General features: G+C 39.5%; 1 protein-coding gene across 1 annotated transcript in view; it reads left to right on the plus strand.

Moving 5' to 3' along the window:
* LOC122790632 (sodium-dependent phosphate transport protein 2C-like) overlaps positions 1-21,506 on the plus strand; it is a 246,201-nt gene extending 224,695 nt beyond the window's left edge. Inside the window, exons 12-14 of the mRNA XM_044058156.1 lie at positions 8,882-8,998; positions 10,924-11,048; positions 20,994-21,506. Coding sequence (XP_043914091.1) covers positions 8,882-8,998; positions 10,924-11,048; positions 20,994-21,506 — 755 coding nt within the window. The remainder of the gene's footprint in view (positions 1-8,881; positions 8,999-10,923; positions 11,049-20,993) is intronic.
* The last annotated feature ends 201 nt before the right edge of the window (positions 21,507-21,707 follow it).

The following is a 21,707-nucleotide window of genomic DNA, read 5'->3' on the forward strand; positions in this document are numbered from 1 at the left end:
ATTTTAAAAAAGGAGGAATAGAAACAGAAACAAAGGAGAGACAGGTGGAAGTCTGAGAGACCTCAGAAAAAAAATCAGGCCAGGGGAGACAGCCTGGAGCCAACTAGGACAGCCTCTGCCAGAAGTTTGAAGAAGCAGAGGTGTAACTAGAGTGGGGAGAAGGGGACAGCTGAGATCAGCAGATGCTGAGTTGTTGTAAATGCAGTACCAGCATTAATGAATGAATGTCAATTCTGCTTTTGTGGTCAGGACTGAAGTGCTTCAGTGCTTTGGGTGTGGTATTAGTTGATTAGTTATAAAGTTGTAGCAAGCTTCTTGCTATAGTGTCAAAGCAGAAACCACTTTTTTTGGTCCTGAAGTATGAGAGGACCTTCTTGTTTTGCTCATCAGATATGGGCAGGTCTTTTCTTTCTTTCTTTCTTTCTTTCTTTCTTTTTTTTTGTCAAGAGGAACATTCTATCACACGCTGTTCAACTTAAAGTTGAAGGAGGTGCTACAACAGGGGATGGCAAGGGTAGCAGAACAGATAGATATAGCTCTGTAGAGAAGTTAAGAAATCAGGAGGAAAAACCTGTGATCCTCCCAGACACAGGAACGTTGTGTGGAAAGGTGAAAGTACCTGTTTGTATTGATATAAGACAGTAGTGTAAACCTGGATGAAAAACAGCTGCCTGTTTAAATGAACAGCAGCATTTTGTTTTGAGCTGAAGAATATGAAAATACCTTATGTTATATACTGAACACTTGTAGCTTGTTATATAGTGCATTCCTTTTGAATGCATGTTGTTTGAATGAAAATGACCGAGTGAAATGCAGTTAAAAAAAAACAAGATGAGTTGCAGTATTTGTGTGAGATTGATGTATACCAGAGGTAGGGTATTCTTCCCATTTTTCTGTTATTGTATGATCTTGGAGATGGTATATTTAAGTTAGTGGTGATGTGTTTAGGATTAATATTCCTCAAAGTGCCTTACTTCAATAATTGCATTTTTTGATATATTTTACATGGGAGGATGGAATTTAAAGTATGCACATTCTGATTTATTACCATAAATTAGTACAACTCATACGATAGTTGTTGTCCAACTAAAAGTAGTTGGATGGCACAGTGGTGCAGCAGTTAACATTGCCGCCTCACAGCAAGAGGCTCTCTAGTTCAATTCCCAGCTGGGGTGCCTTCTGTGTGGAGTCTGCACATCCTCACTGTGTCATGTGGGTTTCTACTGGGTGCTCTGGTTTCCTCCCATGTTACAAAGACATGCATCTGGAGTGTTTCTCCCTGGGCCTCCACTTAAAATAGGCTTGTTCCAAGTTGGAATTTTTATGGTAAACAAATGTTCAATAAATGTGTGTGTGTGTGTGTGTGTGTGTGTGTGTGTGTGTGTGTGTGTGTGTGTGTGTGTGTGTGTGTGTGTGTGCATGTGTGTGTGTGTGTGTGTGTGTGTGTGTGTGTGTGTGTGTGCGCGCATGTGTGTGTGTATGTGTCTGTGTGTGTGTGTATAAACATATGTCTATAAAGCACACTAGAAAGAAAATTTCACTTTCAGTGCACTTTATCTGCAGTGAAGCATAAAAGTAAGATGAAAAAAGGCTTAGTTATAAATCAAGGAAAAATTATATGAACAAGAACAGAGTTGTAAAGTTCTGGTTTCTGAACCAACAAAGATAATAAGTAGGCTCAAAGCAAACTTCAGATAATAATCCCTACACTTCCATGTAGAAACATCACCTGTGCCCATATATGTACTAAATCCACTGTCACCACACAACACTGTGGAAAACAGAAAAAAAACTTTAAGGATGAAACTTGGCTTGAGTTGCACAGCTGAGATGTTGCAGTATAGTCAAAGCCATGTTAAAGCATTCTGGAAGCAATCACTTTAGAGAATCTACCTCAAGTACTATGTTTACGGAGAATGGGTAATCTACATTCAAACAGATGTAGATTCTTTCTCTCTGTCTATTTTCTATCTATATGAGTTAATCAAGCTACTATTCATCGAACCATGGATTGACAAATGTCACTTGGCTGGCTCCTGATGCAGGTAAACTTGAAAGTTGGCATCTGCCTCCTGCAGGAAGCAAATTTGATGGTCTTCCACTCCCATGTTATTCAGCAAATTCTACTGAACCAGATTTGATCAGTTGGATTCATTGAACTGTGGCATGCTGAATTGTGACACTGTGAAATGTAGGAATTCCGCACACACACACATTTTGTGTGTGTGTGTGTGTGTGTGTGTGTGTGTGTGTATATATATATATATATATATATATATATATATATATATATATATATATATATATATATATATATATATATATATATATATATATATATATATATATATATATATATATAAATATATATATATATATATGTATATATATATATATATATATATATAAATATATATAATACATATATATATATATATATATATATATACACACACACACACACACACACACACACACACACACAGCACAAGTACATACAGAAAGAAATAAAACACAAACCATATTTACTCTTCTCCAAGTATAAGCAGGTGAGGTTAGTGTAGAGAAGTGCGATCTCAGAGTTGATATATTTAAGTAGCAGGGCATGTGGGGGTGCATGGGGACATACCCCCCTGCATATAGTTGATGGCTAATATCTTTCTGACAATAGGATCACTGCTTGTGTAAAACATCTAAGTGCTGGGCAACAGGATTAGATAAAGAATGACATTAGTAAGTAAGTTTTCATCAATGGAAGATCTCATATGGAGGCTAGGACATCAACAAGTTCTACTCAGGGGTTATTAAAATATAAAAGTATGTTTGAAATTAATTATTTGAAAGGAATTGTAGCTGTGGGAAAACAGAAACATTATTACATTGCTTTGTGGAACGTAAGATGGTAAAGACATTTTGGGATGAATATCAGAACATAAAAATACTTTTCAAGTCTTTTGGATATAATTATGGATGTTGAATTTATTTCTTAGGGTGAGAGAAAAACTGGAAATGTTGCTGATAGGGAAAACATTTTGGATGATTGTATTATGGTTAATTTGAAGTGATACCTATTTATTTGTAATGTTTAACCACAAAAATATGTGATTTTAAGGATGTATCAAATTGCATTTCATTTTGGAGAAAATGTAAACTCAAGTTCAGATACTGGATTGTTGCAAACAATGGAGTGTTAGTTTGAATTTTGTATGTTTGGTAAACTACATAACCACTCTTCAGTAACTGTCATGGGATCTTTGACATCAGTCTGAGCTTCCACTGAGACAGGCAGGTGGAAATATGGTTTAACATCTCATCTGAGGGAGGGCACACTGCGGAGTGCAGACCCCTCCCCTTCCATGCAGCATGCATTGTCAGTATTGGAAAATGAACACAAGTATATGGTGTGTCAGTAAAACCCAAAGTCTTCTGATCTTCAAGCATCAATGATGAGTGTGCTGTCTGTTGAGTCACTTTACGTTCCTGCAGATAGTATCTGTTATTGTATGGTGCTTCATTCATATTTGTTTATTTTATTTTCAACTTAGTGCATTCTGAAATGGTCTTTTAGCATCCCGGCATTGTGTACTTGCCACTTCCCTACACAGTGAGCCATGAGTTTCACCTCTGGGTCCATTACCAATCCTGAACTTCACTATTCTGCCACAATAAAATTACAAGATAGCAACTGTTCTTTCTTTTCATCTAAATAAGAAGACGACCTATCCCCCTCTAAAAATACCTGATCTGTAAGCTTTATCACCTTTATATTTTTTCTTTAAAACAAATACTGTCAGAAGCAGTGTAGAAACAAGCTGCTACAAATGACTGAACAGGTCAGGCTTGCGTCTTGTACACTATGACCTGCGGGCTACAAAGTAGCTGATTGTTTTTTCTTTTGCCCACTCTGCCTTGTGGTTTCATCCTTTTCTGTTTGCCCTCACTGCGCTCAGACTCACTCTGCTCCTCTACCCGACCCCCATTCCCACCCACCCCCACTTCAATTACATATATACTCTACCATTAAAGTCACTCGCCCTTACCCCTCTCCCATTCCTGGTAAGTCCTCAAATCACCACCACCTACTCATTACCCTTCTAATCCCTCCCACTAACTCACTGAACTGCCACCTACTACCTTCCTTAAAGTGGACTACTCTACCTACCTTCATACTTTACAACTCTAAGAACTAATCTAACTCTATACATTCTAAATCCCATCCTTTTGTACTCTACACACCAGCTAACCTTCCCTCACCCTTTCATTCTTCTCAACAAAATGCTACATCTAATTATTTCTATAACACTGTATACTCTCTTCACAATCTCCACATCTTACCATCATTCACTGGGTCTATACTATATGAACAAAGGTTTATAATATTGAACGCTCTGAAGAGCTAAAATGCCAGACCTCAAAGTGCTTCTTGTGGGATCGCAGTGCAGTGAAGGTCAGAGTATTTGCCCTTTCCTCACTGTAGTCCGATCTCAGAGTTGGTATATATATTTAGAGCTGAATAAAAATGAAGAAAGCAGTTCACGGACTCTACTGTCAGCATGTTTAGATAAAAGTCAAGCCCATGATGCTGGAAAAAAACAAAGCAGATTTGTGTGATTTTCCAGCATTGTGGGCTTGGTTGTTATCTAAACTTGCTGCCAGTAGAGTCTGTGAACTGCCTTCTTCATTTTTATTCAGTTTTGAGTATTTTTTCAGCCCCCCCCCCAATAAGGAGTTCGAGATCCGGCATTTTCCCTCTTTAGAGTGTTCAATATTATGAACTTTTGTTCATATAATATAGACCTTCATTCACTACCTGACATGTACCACAACCCTACCCTTACACACCCACATTGCCATACCCCAATACTCTACTCATTCCATATTACACCCTCTCTCTTCTCTCATCACACTGCTTATCTTCACAATATTAAATTCTCTCCTCAGCACACTTTCCCCTCAAAACTTAAAAACATTTTTTTTATTATCTCAACCCTCCTCTCTCTAGTCCCATAGCCTTTATACTTAATTTGCTTCTCTCAGGAGATATACAACCCAATCCAAGCCCTACCACTCACTTCACTCATCTCTCCATTTCTGTGACCTCTTCCTTTCCACAGATCAGCCCCCAGCTGTACACTACCACAACTACCAGAAACCTCAAAATTATAGCTCTTAATATCTGTAGTACTCTAAATAAAGTCAATGAGTTACATTCCTGGATATCACTTCACACCACCAATAATCTCTCCATTCCTGAAACATGACTAAAACCCCACATATCCAATAGTGAAATCTTACCCCCTGGCTACAATATCTTCCGCCAAGACACACCTATGAAAAAAAGGTGGAGGGGTACCAATACTTTACTCAGAACATCTCTCCCTCCATCCCCTACCTTACAACTCTCCTAGTTTTCACCCAGCTGAAATACTCATAGTCAACTGTAATTTAAACAATTGAAAAAAATTGTCATCGCTACCATTTATATACCTCCAGGTAACAAAATCCCTACCCTCAAATTCTTTCTTGCTTGGATCTCTCAAACCATCTCCTATGAAGCCATCATACAAGGTGATGTTAATATTGATTGGAATATTCTGTCTACTAACACCCACAATGCTAGCGTTAACCTATATGGCTTTTTCCAACTCATCACCTCCCTCACTCGTATTAACCAAGAATCCAATACTGGCTTTACTCTTGACTGGATTCTCACCTCCCACCCTGACTGTTACCATAGCCAATCTATTCTCGCTGACTCACTTAGTGATCACCTCCCTCCATCCATCCAGCGACACGCCTCTCAAACATCTAAATCACACACACATATAGAGACTGTCATAACTTATCTAACTTCAACGCTGATGTATTTAATCAAATTCTCTCTATCAACCTAAACAAAAAGACATTTTATCTTAATCCACAGAAAAACCCACATTCTAACCACCAAAAATTCTGGAGTACTATCAACAAGCTCTTACACCCAGGAAACCCATTTCCCCCTAACCCCTCCCCCCTATCGAAACTGCCACTCTTCTGAACTCCTTATGTATTTCTCCATACAGAACTTAATTAAATCAAACACAAATACCTACCCTGTACACCTCCCCCACACCCTCCCACACAACTCCTTTTTCCATTAAAACTACCCCCACTTCCTATATCAGATCATTCCTAAACTTAAACACTGCTCCCCTTCTGCCGATAACTTGCCACCCCTCTACCTCAAGCTAGCAGCTTCCTTCATTGCCTATCCAGTCTCCATACTTATCAATCGCCCTATTCAAAAAAATCTTGTTCCTGACATCTGGAAGAAATTTTATGTTAGTCCCCTACACAAAGGAGGAAACTCCACTGACACCTTTAATTTCAGGCCTATTGCTATTCTATCTCCCCACTCTAAAATTCTAGAAAAGCACATACATAAACAGCTCATTACTCATCTCATTCAAGGAAACCTCCTAACTCCCACACAACATGGTTTCCATCCTCATCACAGCACAACTACCACACTAATATTGTTTACTCATTCTATCTGTACATCTCTTGACAATAACAAATTAGTCTCATCCCTGTTCCTCAACCTCTCTAAAGCTTTTGACACTGTATCCCACCTCCTTCTCTCCAAATTAGCTTACCTCAATCTTTCCAACTCTACTCTCAACTGGTTCTCTAGTTACGGGTCTAATAGACTACAATCTGTTAAATAGCTCTCTGCAACTTCCCCATTCCTCTCTGTTCAAACTGGGGACTCCAAGGCTCCATCCTGGGGCCCCTGTTATTCAATATCTTTACAAATAATCTTTACCAATCCTGCCCACACTCTTATACAATATGCTGACGATTCCACTATTATCTCCACATCTGACATTCTACCTCACCTAGTCACCCTTACCCAAGAATCTCTGCACTCAATTGAAAAATGGATCACAACCGACCAACCCACTTCTACTTAACCCTAATAAAACTAAGCCCCTTCTCTTTCTCCCCAAGTTTTTCCAACACCTCAAATGCACCTTCTCTGTTTCCACACTAAATAACATTGCTATCAAAGTTGAATCTCCCACTAAACTACTTGGGGTTTACGTAGACAATGAACTTAAATTTGACATTCACATCAACATTTGTATTAAAAAGACACACCAAAAAAATTCTAACTCAAGAATATAAATTGCCCTTGGCTTAAGTCTACCTACTCCATACCACCCCAAGATTAAATAACCTCCAAAAAAATCTTTCTACTAAACTTGAACTCACTTACAATACAGCAGCTAGGTTTGCCAGTAATCTCCAATATCGTCCACACCAATACCTTTCCTTAAAAAAATGTCACTGGCTAGAATTTCAACATCAACTCCTCTTGCCTCAACTTCACCTGACTCACTCTGTCCTTCACCAATCCCTAGCCTGCCCCTCTCTTGCACCTCTCATCTGCTCCTATGTTCCTAACCGTGAACTACATAACTACATAACGCTGACCAACACTTCCTGCAAATCTTTAAACCCAATAAATCCATTGGCAAAATACTTTTTAGTCACTCTGTTCCCTCTGCTTGGAACAAACTTCTTCTCCATATCTGATCACGTAACAACATAAGTAGTTTTAAAATAGCATTAAAGAAATATCTGCTAAACTCCTGGACCTGCTCCTGTAATGATCCTACTTGAATGCTACCTCCTCTGTCTCTGCCTCTGTTCTCTTCTGACCTTTGTTGTTTCCCTCATCATATCTCCAAGCTTTGTGTAATATATTTTTGGACTATTCCTATACCTCTAACAGGCCTCCACTTAATACATTGCATCTACTATCTTAACTCACTCGTTAAGTAGAAATGTAATTTTACTTATTTTTTCTAAGTTTAACATAACACTGTTTTGACTTATAACCAGATTTTTGTATGACATGACTTGTCTTCAATAAATTTTGATAAAATTTTGCATTATGCTCATTGTTTTAACTGTGTATAAGGCAAGACTTCATTCCTTCTGTGCTAATATGCCTAATACTTACTGTATTTTAACTTTTCACTGGAGCTTTTCTCCTCGGGTCTCTGCTGAAAAAGGGTATTCTGCCCAGTCAGACTAACCTGGTTAACAAATCTCAAATAAATAAATTACATTTTTACATGGGTAAGTGAACTGGTGCAAGGACCCAATGCCATACACAATTGCAATTAACAAGTATTAATGTTCTTATCAAGTAGTAATAGAGTTAATATTCATAAGGACATGCAAAAAAAGCTAGATTACACAATACATAGCAAACAATTTTGAGAAAAAATGTGCATTATTAAACCACAAGTGAATTAAGAGATGACAGAAAACTTGTGCAAGTAATCATTTATTAAAAGATGTAGAATTTAACAAATCACAAATATGAGCTTGCTGGAAGCCCCTGCTGTATACCACCTCAGATATGCATTAGAATAAAAACAATTGCAGGCACTGTTTGGTATTATTAGTGTTATTTAATAATATTTGGGGGTATGCTGGCAGTAGAAATGGTAGGGTAAAACTCATTCATTCACAATACGGCAGCTAAAGCAGAGCTCAAAATGTGCTGTATTAGCCTGTCATAAAACCAATAAATAACTATTTTGGTGAGTGTTTTCCACGCTTAAAGAATGATTACCTATTTGCCCAGACAGATTTTACAGTTACTCAGTAAATGGCAGTAAATTATCTTCTTTTGAATTATTAACATTTTGTTCTAATAAGGACACAAATTGCTGGCATGTGGTATCAAAGGTTGAAGTGTACATAGTGAGTAGGCCAGATCAGTGATTACTGGCAAATAATTTCAGTTATATTGCAACAGGTGGAAATGTATGCTAGAAATGTGTTGCCTGCGCACTTGCTGAATGTTTCTTTGATCTTATTTCAGATCTTCCATATCCCTTTGGCTGGGTGAATGGATATTTGGCAATTATTGTTGGAGCAGTGGTTACATTCATTGTTCAAAGCAGTTCAGTCTTCACATCCGCAATTGTTCCACTAATGGGTAAGAAAACAATGTTAGCACACCTGTATGATTTCTGCGTATTTGTAAACCACTTCTACCACTGATGTAGGGATATAAACTGCTGCATAACTTGTTCACCACGATTACCATGAAGAGACCTGTATGAAGGGGTGGAGAAATCAGTGGCCATTTGAGCAAATAAATCTCTGCAACATCAGCCAACAGGGAAACCTAGAGTCAGATACATACTGTATGAATGCAAGGAAAACAGAATATCAGGAGAAGATGGTTATGTGGTAAGGCTACAGCCCCAAAATGTCAACAGACTGCACATATGGGCAAATAGCTTTCATGGGTGATATCTTAGTCACAGAGCAATGTGAGAACATGAAATTATCTTACAGTTCTGGTCACAACATGACAATTAGAATGTACCTGATCATACCCTACTGACAGACATCTAGATCACCTCTTGTGTAACCACGAAAAAAACAAAGAAATTAAGAATAATATCTGTCAATGTTCCAGGAATCAGAATCGATTGTTAGGCACTTCAGCACTAAGCCTTCACAGGCCTTCTGTCTGTCCTACCTGTTACCTGGTTAACCTCAGAATGGATTACCTACACCAAACCAATCCATTCTTCCTCATATACTAGTGAATCTTATCCACCTGTCAGATTTCCATGTATTAATATGATTTTGTTTTTATTTATTGTTTTACTTACACCATAACCTCCACTTGCTGTTATGATATAAGGGCATCAGCCAGTGATGACTCAAGATCTCACTTACATCTGTCCTTTCCCAAGGCTTGTATTACTCAAGTATATACAGGGGGCATCATACTGCAGCCAGCTCTTGATATTTATGAATTGTTTTGGCACTAGCCCCTTTCACTGTTTGGGTCTGGCTATATAGCCAATGTGGGCATACAGTGGGGAATTGAAAAAGATGTGATCCCTTCCTCCATGGAAACATATTCCTCTCAGCCTCTGCCTGTTGATCTACCTGCTGATTGCTGCTTCTTTCCAGATGTTAGACTATAGTGAGAGTTGAATCATAAGCCTCTTCTCTACCAGCAGGCACAGCTGCATCATATCTCTCCTTACCTGCATGGGCTCCTGCAGACACAGCTACATCATATCTCTCCTTACCTGCATGGGCTCCTGCAGACACAGCTACATCATATCTCTCCTTACCTGCATGGGCTCCTGCAGACACAGCTACATCATATCTCTCCTTACCTGCATGGGCTCCTGCAGACACAGCTACATCATATTTCTCCTTACCTGCATGGGCTCCTGCAGACACAGCTACATCATATCTCTCCTTACCTGCATGGGCTCCTGCAGACACAGCTACATCATATCTCTCCTTACCTGCATGGGCTCCTGCAGACACAGCTACATCATATCTCTCCTTACCTGCATGGGCTCCTGCAGACACAGCTACATCATATCTCTCCTTACCTGCATGGGCTCCTGCAGACACAGCTACATCATATCTCTCCTTACCTGCATGGGCTCCTGCAGACACAGCTACATCATATCTCCCCTTACCTGCATGGGCTCCTGCAGACACAGCTTCATCATTCCTCTCCTTACCTGCATGGGTTCCTTTAGGCTCAGCTTTGGGAATTTACTTCAGCAAATGACCTGGAAAATAACACAGTATGCCACCAAGGATCCATCCAATCAATGAGACATCCTCCATTAATAAACCATTATTTTAGTCACAGTAATATACCATATCTATTCCTTCAGCCTTCAAGCATTCAAAAGACATTGAATATTTTCTGTATATAAGTGAAGCCTCATCCACCTTCATTCTTTTACCTTTTGAATTAGTTTGTCATATATTTAAGTTATTATAAGTGTGTAATAAATGTTCCGTGTGACTTTAGTTTGTATTTCATAGTTCTGCCAGTACCGCAGCAGTAATGCTTTTATTTTGTACCTGCAGGGATTGGTGTCATTAGCTTGAATCGTGCATACCCCTTATGCTTGGGATCCAACCTTGGAACCACAACAACTGCAATCCTGGCAGCCTTAGCAAGTCCAGCAGAAAGCCTCGGAAACTCTGTGCAGGTATTCGCAGTTACTGATCAGGCATCTTTTCCCTTTATAATGAGTTCTTTTTAATGAATCTGTCTCATTTGCTGCAGATCTCAAGCATGTTTGTCTTATTGATGAGCCTGGACATTCCTAGTATTTGCATCTTCCATAAAACCTTAAAGTTAAAAAAGCAGCAGTCCTCCTCAGTCTGTCCAAGTACGTCCCAGAGCATTGATTAATAGAACAGGGACACTGTCAGAGTCCATCGACATTTCCTGAGTCACACCCCTCCCCCTTACAATATGATTTCACTTGGAGTACCCAGCCCAAACCCTGAAATCATTTGATCTCAGAAATGCATACATTGTTAACTCAGACCAGTTTTTCTTCAGATTCACCAGTATTAATTTGTTTGTTATAATCAAGCATAAATCTCACATCCTTCACTCATCCAATATATATTAACTAATTTAGTAAACTGCTCAGTTGCAAAATAACTATTGGCAAAACTGAACAGCTGTCAATGTCTGTCCATAAGTAGTGGTGGATCCAGGAATTTGCAAAATGGAGGGTGTAGTCCAGTTAGTTGACTACCAGGGTGGGAGTGGAACACTGCTAGTTGGTTGTGGAAAGATCACCTTAAGACGTTCTGACATTATGTCTGGAATAACAGCAATATACATTCAGTTGCACATGATATTGCTGTGGATGTATTCATGTTGTTTTCTTAACCATCTTTTCTTTTTCTCTCTGTGTATCCACTTAAGACACTCATAGTATAATATATCAACATCGAAATGCACAGGATGTAAGACAGCTTCATAAAGTCTGTCATACATTGGCACACATCATCTTACCATATTTTTTTGCTGTTCTCTCATTTAGTTAAAATTCAGGATACTTCTAGTCTCTTTGAAATAGCACATAATGTTTCCACAGGATTTAAAAATACAACTGCTTTGTTTTTACTAACTCATGCATTTGTATTTTCATTGTCCCTTAATGTATGCACTATGTCCAAAACAAAACATTACACATCTCAGTCACATACAGAGCGCCATTATCCTTTCAGACAGGCAACTGATGTCTCAGCCAAAGCTTTAGTAATTTTGTATATAAATCAAGTCATGTTTGCAATACAAGTAAAATTATGTAGTCTTCTTTATAACCAGCCAACCACAATGTTAGGCCTCTTTCATTTTTTTTTAAACAAATGCTTGTTTTATAGTCATGACTCTTGATTCTAAAAATGCTTGACTGTACATGCAAGTTATCCATTACAAAGATGCCCCTACCTTATGACCGCAGTGCATTTACTGGTTCTTTCTCTGGGGGGAAAGGGAAGGCATTATACCTTCCACCAGTAGCATTAAATAGCATTAATAGCTTGACTTAATAAAAATTACCTGCTCTTGTGGACTAGCTGGCTTACAGTCCACTGCCATCCTTGACACAGCATTGAACCATTTCAAAGGAAGTCTCCAGTAAAATTATATAGCTAGAGTTTAAACATAATTCGGAGTAGGGGCAGGAATGTAAATACCAGCAACATGCTTCCTTCTCAGTTCTATCCAATTATCTTTTTTGCTCTACATCATGTACTTTAATTTATTTTTATATTTACAGTTTTGTATATTTAAAGCTGTGTGGATGTATTTTAGACACGCTGTGGCATTCTGAAACGTAAGCATACCGCAAAAACAATACTGCCTCTCAACAAAACGTTGTCCACATTGACATCCTATCTGATCTGTTTGCACTATACACTGGTTTTGAAAATATTTTAAAATACTACTGTAGTTATAAACCTCAATGTATCCAACAAAAAATGCAATAATGACCATTTAAGCATAAAGGTGAGAAGTTTACTTGTCAGCCTCCACTTGCATACACAACAATAGGATTCACAGAGCATTTCCTATCATGATATTAAGTCACACAATGTTTTCTTTCATGATATCAACATTACTTTAGCTTTTTACGAGGAAAAAAAAACATGTTTACAGTAAAAAGGGTCTCCTACATTATTATTTCTCTGCAACAGATAACTCATAGATGTGTATAGTAAATTTTTACTTTATGAATGCTTAGTCCAGAAATAGTGTGTTGTGGATCTTTAGGATAAGTAAAGCCCCTCAGACAACACAACTAGTACATCATCCTACCTCCCTACTTACACTGGACCCTAACAAGTGCCTCGGTATTATAGTTATTAGAAAAGTCAAGGGCAGAGTCAAATGACGTCACCATTAACAAGTAGCCACAATAATGAAAAACAAGAAACACTTTTTATTCGGGGCAACTCTTCTAACAAGCATAACTCTCAGCCTTCCTTTGCCAGAATGGTCAACCCTACCGTTTATTCTGTGGAACAAATCGGCAAAATGTCAAACACTTTCACTAGGAGCTTCAACTCATCAGCTCACAGCTAGGATAATATGTGCCACATTATGCTTATAGAAAGTTCCTTTGATGAAGTAATACAAGTCAATGTAATTTACCACAGATATTTGTCTGAAAAAAAAGATCTAAAGAATGAATGTGTATAGCGGAAGTGTGTGTGTGTAACATGGAATGTTAAGGTTCAGCGTAAGGAACATTTTGCAAAATGGGGTGCAGTTGACAGGTATATTGACAAGTACTCCAATTTTATAAAATCAGTAAAGGAATCCCCCGTCACACTCAGCATCTGCATTCTAAAGCATTTTTTGTAATACTTACAGTACTAGAGTCTTGTAAGTATATGCTCACTTAGGTAGGTAATGCCAAGAATTTGCACCTGCAGCAACTGAACTCTAAGCCAGTTCACCTTAAAAAATACACACTCTTATTTAAAAGGCTTAGAATACTACTTCAATTTCACCAAGTGTTAAGTCAGTCCAAATGAAGTAGCATTACACTCCCAATGTATTGAGGCAGATAAGTCAATATTAAAACACTACACCAAAAAATATAAAAGTTGTGATGCCCTCAGCTGCATCACTAGCAAACAGCTTAGATGTTCAAAAAAGTGTAATCCAGCAGCCTGCATGCCACTCACACAGATAACCAGCAAAGTCAAGGAAGGCCCTTACCAGATGATACTAATGACCAATGTTCAGTTGTAGGGCTTGAAGTCCCCAAAGCAGTTAGCCTAAGAAGTGAGAATCTCAACTGTACCACTTTGGTGCCTTCAAGACCTACAACTTCAGAAAAAAAATTACTTTAATGGTCAACACAACTATTGGATCACTCACACCTGAATGTTAACCTTGACTCTGGAAAAAAATGTTTTGCACTCCAGGAGTCTGGACCATCCAACAAATAATATAAATTTATTTTTTCACAAGCCTTAAAATCCTCTATTGAATATAATGCAACTACAATGGGGATGCAGTTGGAGTAGCAATTGTTGATCGTCATATAGCTGACCTGATTGCAACCTCCAATAGCATCTCCAATGCATGTTTCAATGAAAATGCAAGTTGAAACTGAAAATTGTACCATTTTGGCAGTACATTTTCCATTCTCAACACATTACAGTCAGTGTATTTTCTTTTCCACAAACAGCTTATCGGTTTCAGTGGAAGTTTCACTGAAACAGTTAAAAAAAAATGTAAGTTGAAATCGGAAAGTGTACAGTTTTGGCAATACATTTTTCCAGTTTCAAAAAAAAAAGTATGGGGGCAGTGGATTTTCTTGTCCATGATTGACAGCTTTAAAATGGGGGCAATACACTCCCCTGCACCAATGCCTAAATCTGTCACTGACAAGATCTAGTTAAACAGATTGTCCCAACCCTATGTAACACAAATGCCTTTAAATACTTTGGTAGCCTCATATGCCTCACCTTTTTAAGGTCTATGACAATGAATTACGGAGCAGCTGATAAGAAGTGCAAGAATTTGTACTATTTCTAGTCACTCCAAACTGTCGCATTCCCATAAAGAACTGAAGCTGTTTGAATGTTTATACTACCTCAGAAACTCTAGGTCCCCAAACTACCCTTCACACTAATGCAGGCCTGCTGAATCTAACTTTGTTTGCATAACTTGTGCACTAATCCAGACCTTCTTAAAAGTATTCAATTGTATTTATTACTGCTTGGTAGTAACCTGATTAAAGTGTACCTATCATTCTAAGCCTTTTTGTTTAAGCACTTGGGCTTCAGACCAGTTGTTTTACATTAAGAATGTTCATGGCCTGCACTCTTGTGGGAGGAGAGGCTGTATTCTGCCCTTCTGAGCTGGAAATTTCTGGTTAAAGGCTTATAGTGCCTGCACATATGAACTGTTTCTTACTGAAATTGGTGTGCCTTGTTTTCTGTAGCATAGACTAGATCCACGCCTGCTGAATCTAGCTTTGTTTGTATAACTTGAGCACTAATCCAGGCCTTCTTTTTTGGAGAAGGTTCCCCTGCACCCCAGTGGCAGGAGTGCAGTTAGAACTTGTCTGATTGAAGACTACAGGAACAGGGCTCAGTTTTGAGATTTTTTTACTGGTTAATTGGGTAATTTGTTTAAAAGCCATTTCTGATTGTTTGTAGTCATCTAAAGCTGTTTTAAGTGTATTTTTTCTGTTTGTAGTTGTTTTAAGTGTATTTTTTACTGTATTTGCCTTGTCCTTTCAAAAATTTTTTTTTCCTTGTATCCCACCTTTCTAAGCTAGTATAGTCCAGTTTTCAGGCTAGTTCTGAATTCAGGGCTGTGTTACAATTTTCTGAGTTGCCCATACCTTACTTGGATATAGGGAGGTTTCTCTGTTCACCTGTGAGAGAGAGAGCTTTGAGCAGCCATCTGTCCCTGGAGGCGTGGTTCCAGCCCAGATGTTAGTAGTTTATAGGCCATTTTGGGCTAATTTCTATCTCTTTTATTTCCCTGCTGTAAAAACCATGTTTGCATGGTTTTGCACATCCGGGCAGCGCCGGTTAGCTAGGGCTAAATTTATCTCGGCTCCACCAAGTCTCCTCTTCAGTTTTTCCCTTGAAAGTAGTCTAACTCTCAACCTAAGCACTTAAAAAGCATCCTACAGTCCAGCACTTGCTCAGACCTAATAGCAAGCAGTAATATACCCTGACACTTGATTGCCCAGCAGGGCAAGGCTCATTATTCACCCCTCACTAACCAAGTGACTAAGCAGCTCACCCTACTATTCAGGCATGACCAAAGGGCAATTTCAGGTATACTCTCCAGTCCAGCTGGTGAACCTGGGTATCCTGAGGCAATGTTACAACTGCCTCATGTACACAGATAACCTTTCCTTCTACCACAAAACATTAACATATGCATGAGATGCAATTATATAACTAAACTGGAGGCTAAGGTCTCTCCACCCAAGACTGGAACAGACAGTCATGAGGAGAAGGTTAACACTTGCACCACACCTCCAGCCTCACACAGACCTACTAAACCAGCACTGGCAAAAAGATACACAGAAATACACAAAATCATACTTGGAGGCTCTAAATAAAAACCTGAAAAAGCATCACAGACCTCCAAAGCAGACTCCCAAAAAACCTGCACCTCCCGTCACAAACCAGACAACACATAAAACACAAAATCAGTGTCCCTCACAATCACAGCCCTTAAGGTGAAATAACATACCTAACACACTAGTAATTGGCAACTCTATAGTCAGGTAAACTGATGTCCCATTCACTAGGCTAGACAAGGAGAAGGTTACTGTTAGCAGCCTGTCGGGAGCCAGAATCCGCCACTTAATACAAGCACTCACGTCACTCCAGAACAAGTACAAATATGACTCTGTCATTGCTCATGTTGGTGTGAATGACCTGAGATGTACCTCCCTGGACTACATGAAAAGAGACATGGAAGAGCTCTCTGATCATGTAGCCCAGGTGGGTATGACCCTGACCCTGAGTAGCATCCTGGCCTCACCAAGAATGATACCGCAGTATAAAGAAAAAATGATCAATTTCAACAATTGGCTAAGCTTCTGGTGTCATTAAAAGGGGATCCAGTGTCTGTCAGCCTGGGATGACATGCTCGTCAAGTCTCATTGCTTCACAAGAGACGTCTTGCACCTGTCACCCCTAGACTTTCGAATACTGGCCAAGGCTCTTGCTGCCCCCATAGTGTCTTTTTTAGGCAAGGCTCAAAAGTCAAACCCACCTCCATAAACAGCACAAATAAAAACATGAGGGTTATGCTACTCAACGCCAGGAGTTTAAATCTCAAAATGGATGCACTCGAAACACTCCTCAGTATGGAGAACGTCGACATCTGTGCAGTAACTGAAACCTGATTGAAGGCTCCACAGAGCACTCCAGCACTACTGGGCTACAACTCATACCACACATTTTGGCCACAGAACATGGAACGAAACACAAAAGGAGGGGGTGTATCCATATTCATCAAGGCTACCTACACCTCCAGATTAATGGCACAGCATGATACCTCCGAAATCATCCACGTGCAACTAACATCAGGCAAATCTGCAATGCAAATTGTGGCCTGCTACAGATCAACCTCCATGACCCAGGACCACCACTCCGCCTTTATGGAGACACTGGAAAACATGAAGGTCCTACTGAACACCCTGATATGGGTGATTTCAATTACCCTACCATTAACTGGTAAAACTACTCAAGTACAAAATCTCAGGTCCAGCACTTCTTGGACTTTATCAACTCAAATGCCCTGGATCATCTGGTAAACTCCCCTACCAGAGGTGAAAACATATTGGACCTGGTCATCACCAACATGGGCGACAGGTGTTCCACACCGGAGGTCAACCCGTCACTGGTTAGATCAGACCATAAACTAATCACTCTGGATGTCCACACCACACCACCAACTAGCAAAACCAAGACTCACTCCCCTATGAAAAGGAAACCAGTCTGGTGGACCCCTGCCATAAACAGGCTATACAATAGAAGGAGGAAACTAGTTCAGAAAAAAAGCAAATCCCAAGAAGGAAAGACTTCCCTGATCAGTATCAGTAAGAAACTAAGGTCCCTCATAAAATCCTCCAAGGCTAACTTTGAAAGAAAAATAGCCAAGGATTCAAAAGATAACCACAAAGCCTTCTTTAGCTATGTGAAGAATCTAAGTGGCAACTCACAGATATGCTCTGAGCTAGTGCAAAATAGCACAAAATATACTGAACCCACTGATATTGCCAACATCCTGGCAGATAGATTCAGTGCAAACTTCATCCCCCTCTCACCCCCCAAAAGGGCCCACAACAATACCAGAAAAGTGTAGTGTCCTGGAAATCACAGACGCACAGGTGAAAACAGCCCTTTTTCAAAAGCCAAAAGCACAGCGTCAATGGGGCCAGATGGTGTCCCAGGCTGCATCTTGCACGAACTACAGAACGAACTAACCCCCCCCCACCTAAACACAGTGTTCAACCTCAGCCTCTCCACAGACTACATGTCCATAGAATGGTGCACAGCAATGGTTATTACACTCCACAAAGGAGGAGCCACAACTGACTCTGGTAACTATCGCCCCATAAGCCTGACTAGCCTGGTCTGCAAGGCTATGGAGCACATCATCATGGAACTCATTAACAAAGACATTGGGAACCACTAAACAATTGACCCGACCCAGTTTGGCTTTGTTAAGGGCAGATCATGCCTACTAAACCTGGTTGACTTCTTCGAGACAGTCACCAAGGACATAGATGAGGGGAAGGTAGTTCTCGCAGCCTATCTTGACCTCGCCAAGGCTTTTGACACCATTTCCCACTCAGGAATTATAGAAAAACTCACCAGCCTGAACATAAACCCCTACTTCACGAGATGGGTTGCCAACTGGCTTACAGACAGAACTCACAGTGTAAGAATAGCGGGCTCTAAGTCAGACTCTAAACCAGTCACAAGTGGTGTCCCACAAGGCTCGGTCCTGGGACCCCTACTGTTCGGCATATACTTCTCAGAAGTACAGGCAAACACAGGAGGACTATGGCTAACCAAGTTCGCTGATGACTGCAAACTGGGAGCCATAACTGACTCTCTGGCTGACACGGACATTCTCCAAAAGGGCCTTAGTGAGACGGACACCTGGTGTCAAAGTCATGGTCTCAAGCTAAATGTCAAAAATGCATAGTCATCCCTTTTGGGAAAAACAAAACACCCATGAATTACCACATAGGTGGCAGCCCCCTTAATACAGAAGAGGTAATAAGAGATCTGGGGATCCAGGTAGATAGTAATCTCTCCTTTGATAATCATATTGCCAAAGTATTTAGGAAATCCTTCTTTGTAGCCCATCTAATTACTAAACGGTTCGCATCTAGAAATAAAGAGGTTATAGTGCCCCTCTACTCGTCATTCATCAGACCCATCATAGAGTACAATGCCCCATTTGGGATGTACCTCACAAGACACTTTCAACAGCTGGAAAGACCACAAAAGTACCTCACCAAGAGGATTACTGGCCTCGACCATATGTCCTATGCATCCTGACTGGAAAAATCCAGCTGTACTTAGTCGCATATCGCTTACTCAGAGGTGATCTCTGCCTGACTTACAAAGCCATGTCTAACACAGAATTGATGGACATGCTCCACCTAAAAAAATCCAAGTCACTGTGAGCCACTTGCTCTAGTGACTAAACCTAGCCACAACAATAAATAGAACATGCTGGAGGGCTAGATTCCTGTCACAGAGACTCCCCATGCTTTGGAACAAAATTCCTAACTACATTAGGCAGAGCACCTCACTAACACTCTTCAAGAGAAACCTTGATGAGTGGATGGGTAACAGAAAATACACCCCTGGGATCACTTCATTGGCTCTTCTTGACAGAGGCTCAGTTAATTAATCAATGGGGCAGCGAAAGCTGACACACTCTGGCTAGGCTTAAAAATGCCCTTGGGCAGATAGCCTAGTACCTACCTATGAACCTATGAACCTATAAAGAACAAATGGTAATCAATGACAGAATATTACAGTTTCTGTGGACTAACCACAACCCTGAGTTTCAATAGAAAATAAATGGCAGAGATCTTAAACTCTGTAGGGGCCTAGCACTGCCTGATGCACACCTTATCTATGGGCAGTTTAATGAGCACAGTTGATGCCTCAGAAGGACTGCCTGCTCTGCAGTTTATAAGACCACTTTATACAAGTTCTACATTTCAACTTCAGGCATTTAGCATTCAGCATTTTGGTTCTCTGTATTACACAGACACAGACAGACACACACTCATGCAAACGTGTGTGTGTGTGTGTGTGTGTGTGTGTGTGTGTGTGTGTATACATACACAAAAAACAGTACAATACTATATTTTATTCTTTTTAATATACTTGAAGAGTGTTTAATTCATTTATGCATGATTAAGGAAAAATAGTGCACTGAAAATGTTCATGTACCTTAGAATATGCAATGTCATCTGTTTAGCATTATTCAGCTTTAGCATTGTATAAGTTAATTTGAACTACTCACTCATGTCTTGAATTCATATTAGTTATGAATGCAAGGTACATAATACTGAAAAGCTATAAAGTTATATATGCTTTTAACCTTCCATAATGTTACCCACTAGTAGTACAACCTTTTTTTCATACTGTTTCATTGTTTTAATTTCATTATAACAGAGTTATGTTTTAAAGTATTCATTGTTTCAAAGGCAGCAAAATGATTTTCCTATATGTCTCCTGACTTATGTATATATTCTGTATATATTACTGTAACCACTATGTGTAACACTGTTTCTACTTCTGTACCAATTAATGTTTAATTTTTTTCTGCATCTATGTTCTTGTCGGAGCTTTTCTCCCCAGCCCTACAATGAAAATTGGCTCTTTTAGGCCCAGTGGACTTTCCCAGTAAACAAATGCAATAAATAACTATGTAAGATTTGTTCCTGCAGTAGATTGTCATCCTACTTATAAAATAGTGACATTTGTTGCTTTTAATAAATGCAGTTTTAGACCTTAGAATGATTACATGTATGATAGCATGCCACAGACTGAAAATATAAACTACCAAATGTTCAAGTGAAATAATTAAAGCCTTCTGTTTTTAGGTTGCTCTAGTCCATCTGTTCTTTAACCTCACTGGGGTAATCCTTTGGTATGTAATACCAGTTTTACGTCTTCCAATACCACTTGCCAAGAAGTTTGGAGACATAACAGCAAAATATCGGTGGTTTGCTGTTTTATACCTGCTGATGGCCTTCTTTATTCTACCTGCTGCAATCTTTGGTCTCTCAATGGCTGGCTGGGTCATGCTGGCTGCAGTTGGAGTACCTATCCTGGTTCTCATCATAGTCGTTGTCATCATCAATGTTCTGCAGAGAAAACGTCCATTGTGGCTTCCTAAGTCCTTACGGAGTTGGGACTTCCTGCCAAAGTGGATGCATTCCTTGGAACCATGGGACAGGTTTTTCTTCCGCTGTTGTCATGGCTGCTGTAACAAGTGTAGCAAGAAGGATGAAGGAGAGAAAACTGATAAGGCAGCAGTGATAGACATGAAATCTGATATAAAGTCAGAGTATTGTTATGATAACCCAGCAATTGTCAGATCTCAAGAACTGTGAGGACCTTCCAAAGAAAATATTTTCCTGCTCCTGGTATAGAGGCCAGAAGATAAAATGGCTGCATTTTCTGAACTAGTAATGGACAAAAGTTATCCTCACATTATTGACAATGTAGAGTAAATATGAAGGTGCTATTCTTCAAATGATCATTGATTTGAGACACAGTGTAATTCAACATTTATTTATACACATCAGATTCAT

The sequence above is a fragment of the Protopterus annectens genome, chromosome 16.part0 (genome assembly GCF_019279795.1).
Source record: "Protopterus annectens isolate FY-2018-M chromosome 16.part0, PAN1.0, whole genome shotgun sequence".
NCBI classification, from domain to species: Eukaryota; Metazoa; Chordata; order Ceratodontiformes; family Protopteridae; genus Protopterus; species Protopterus annectens.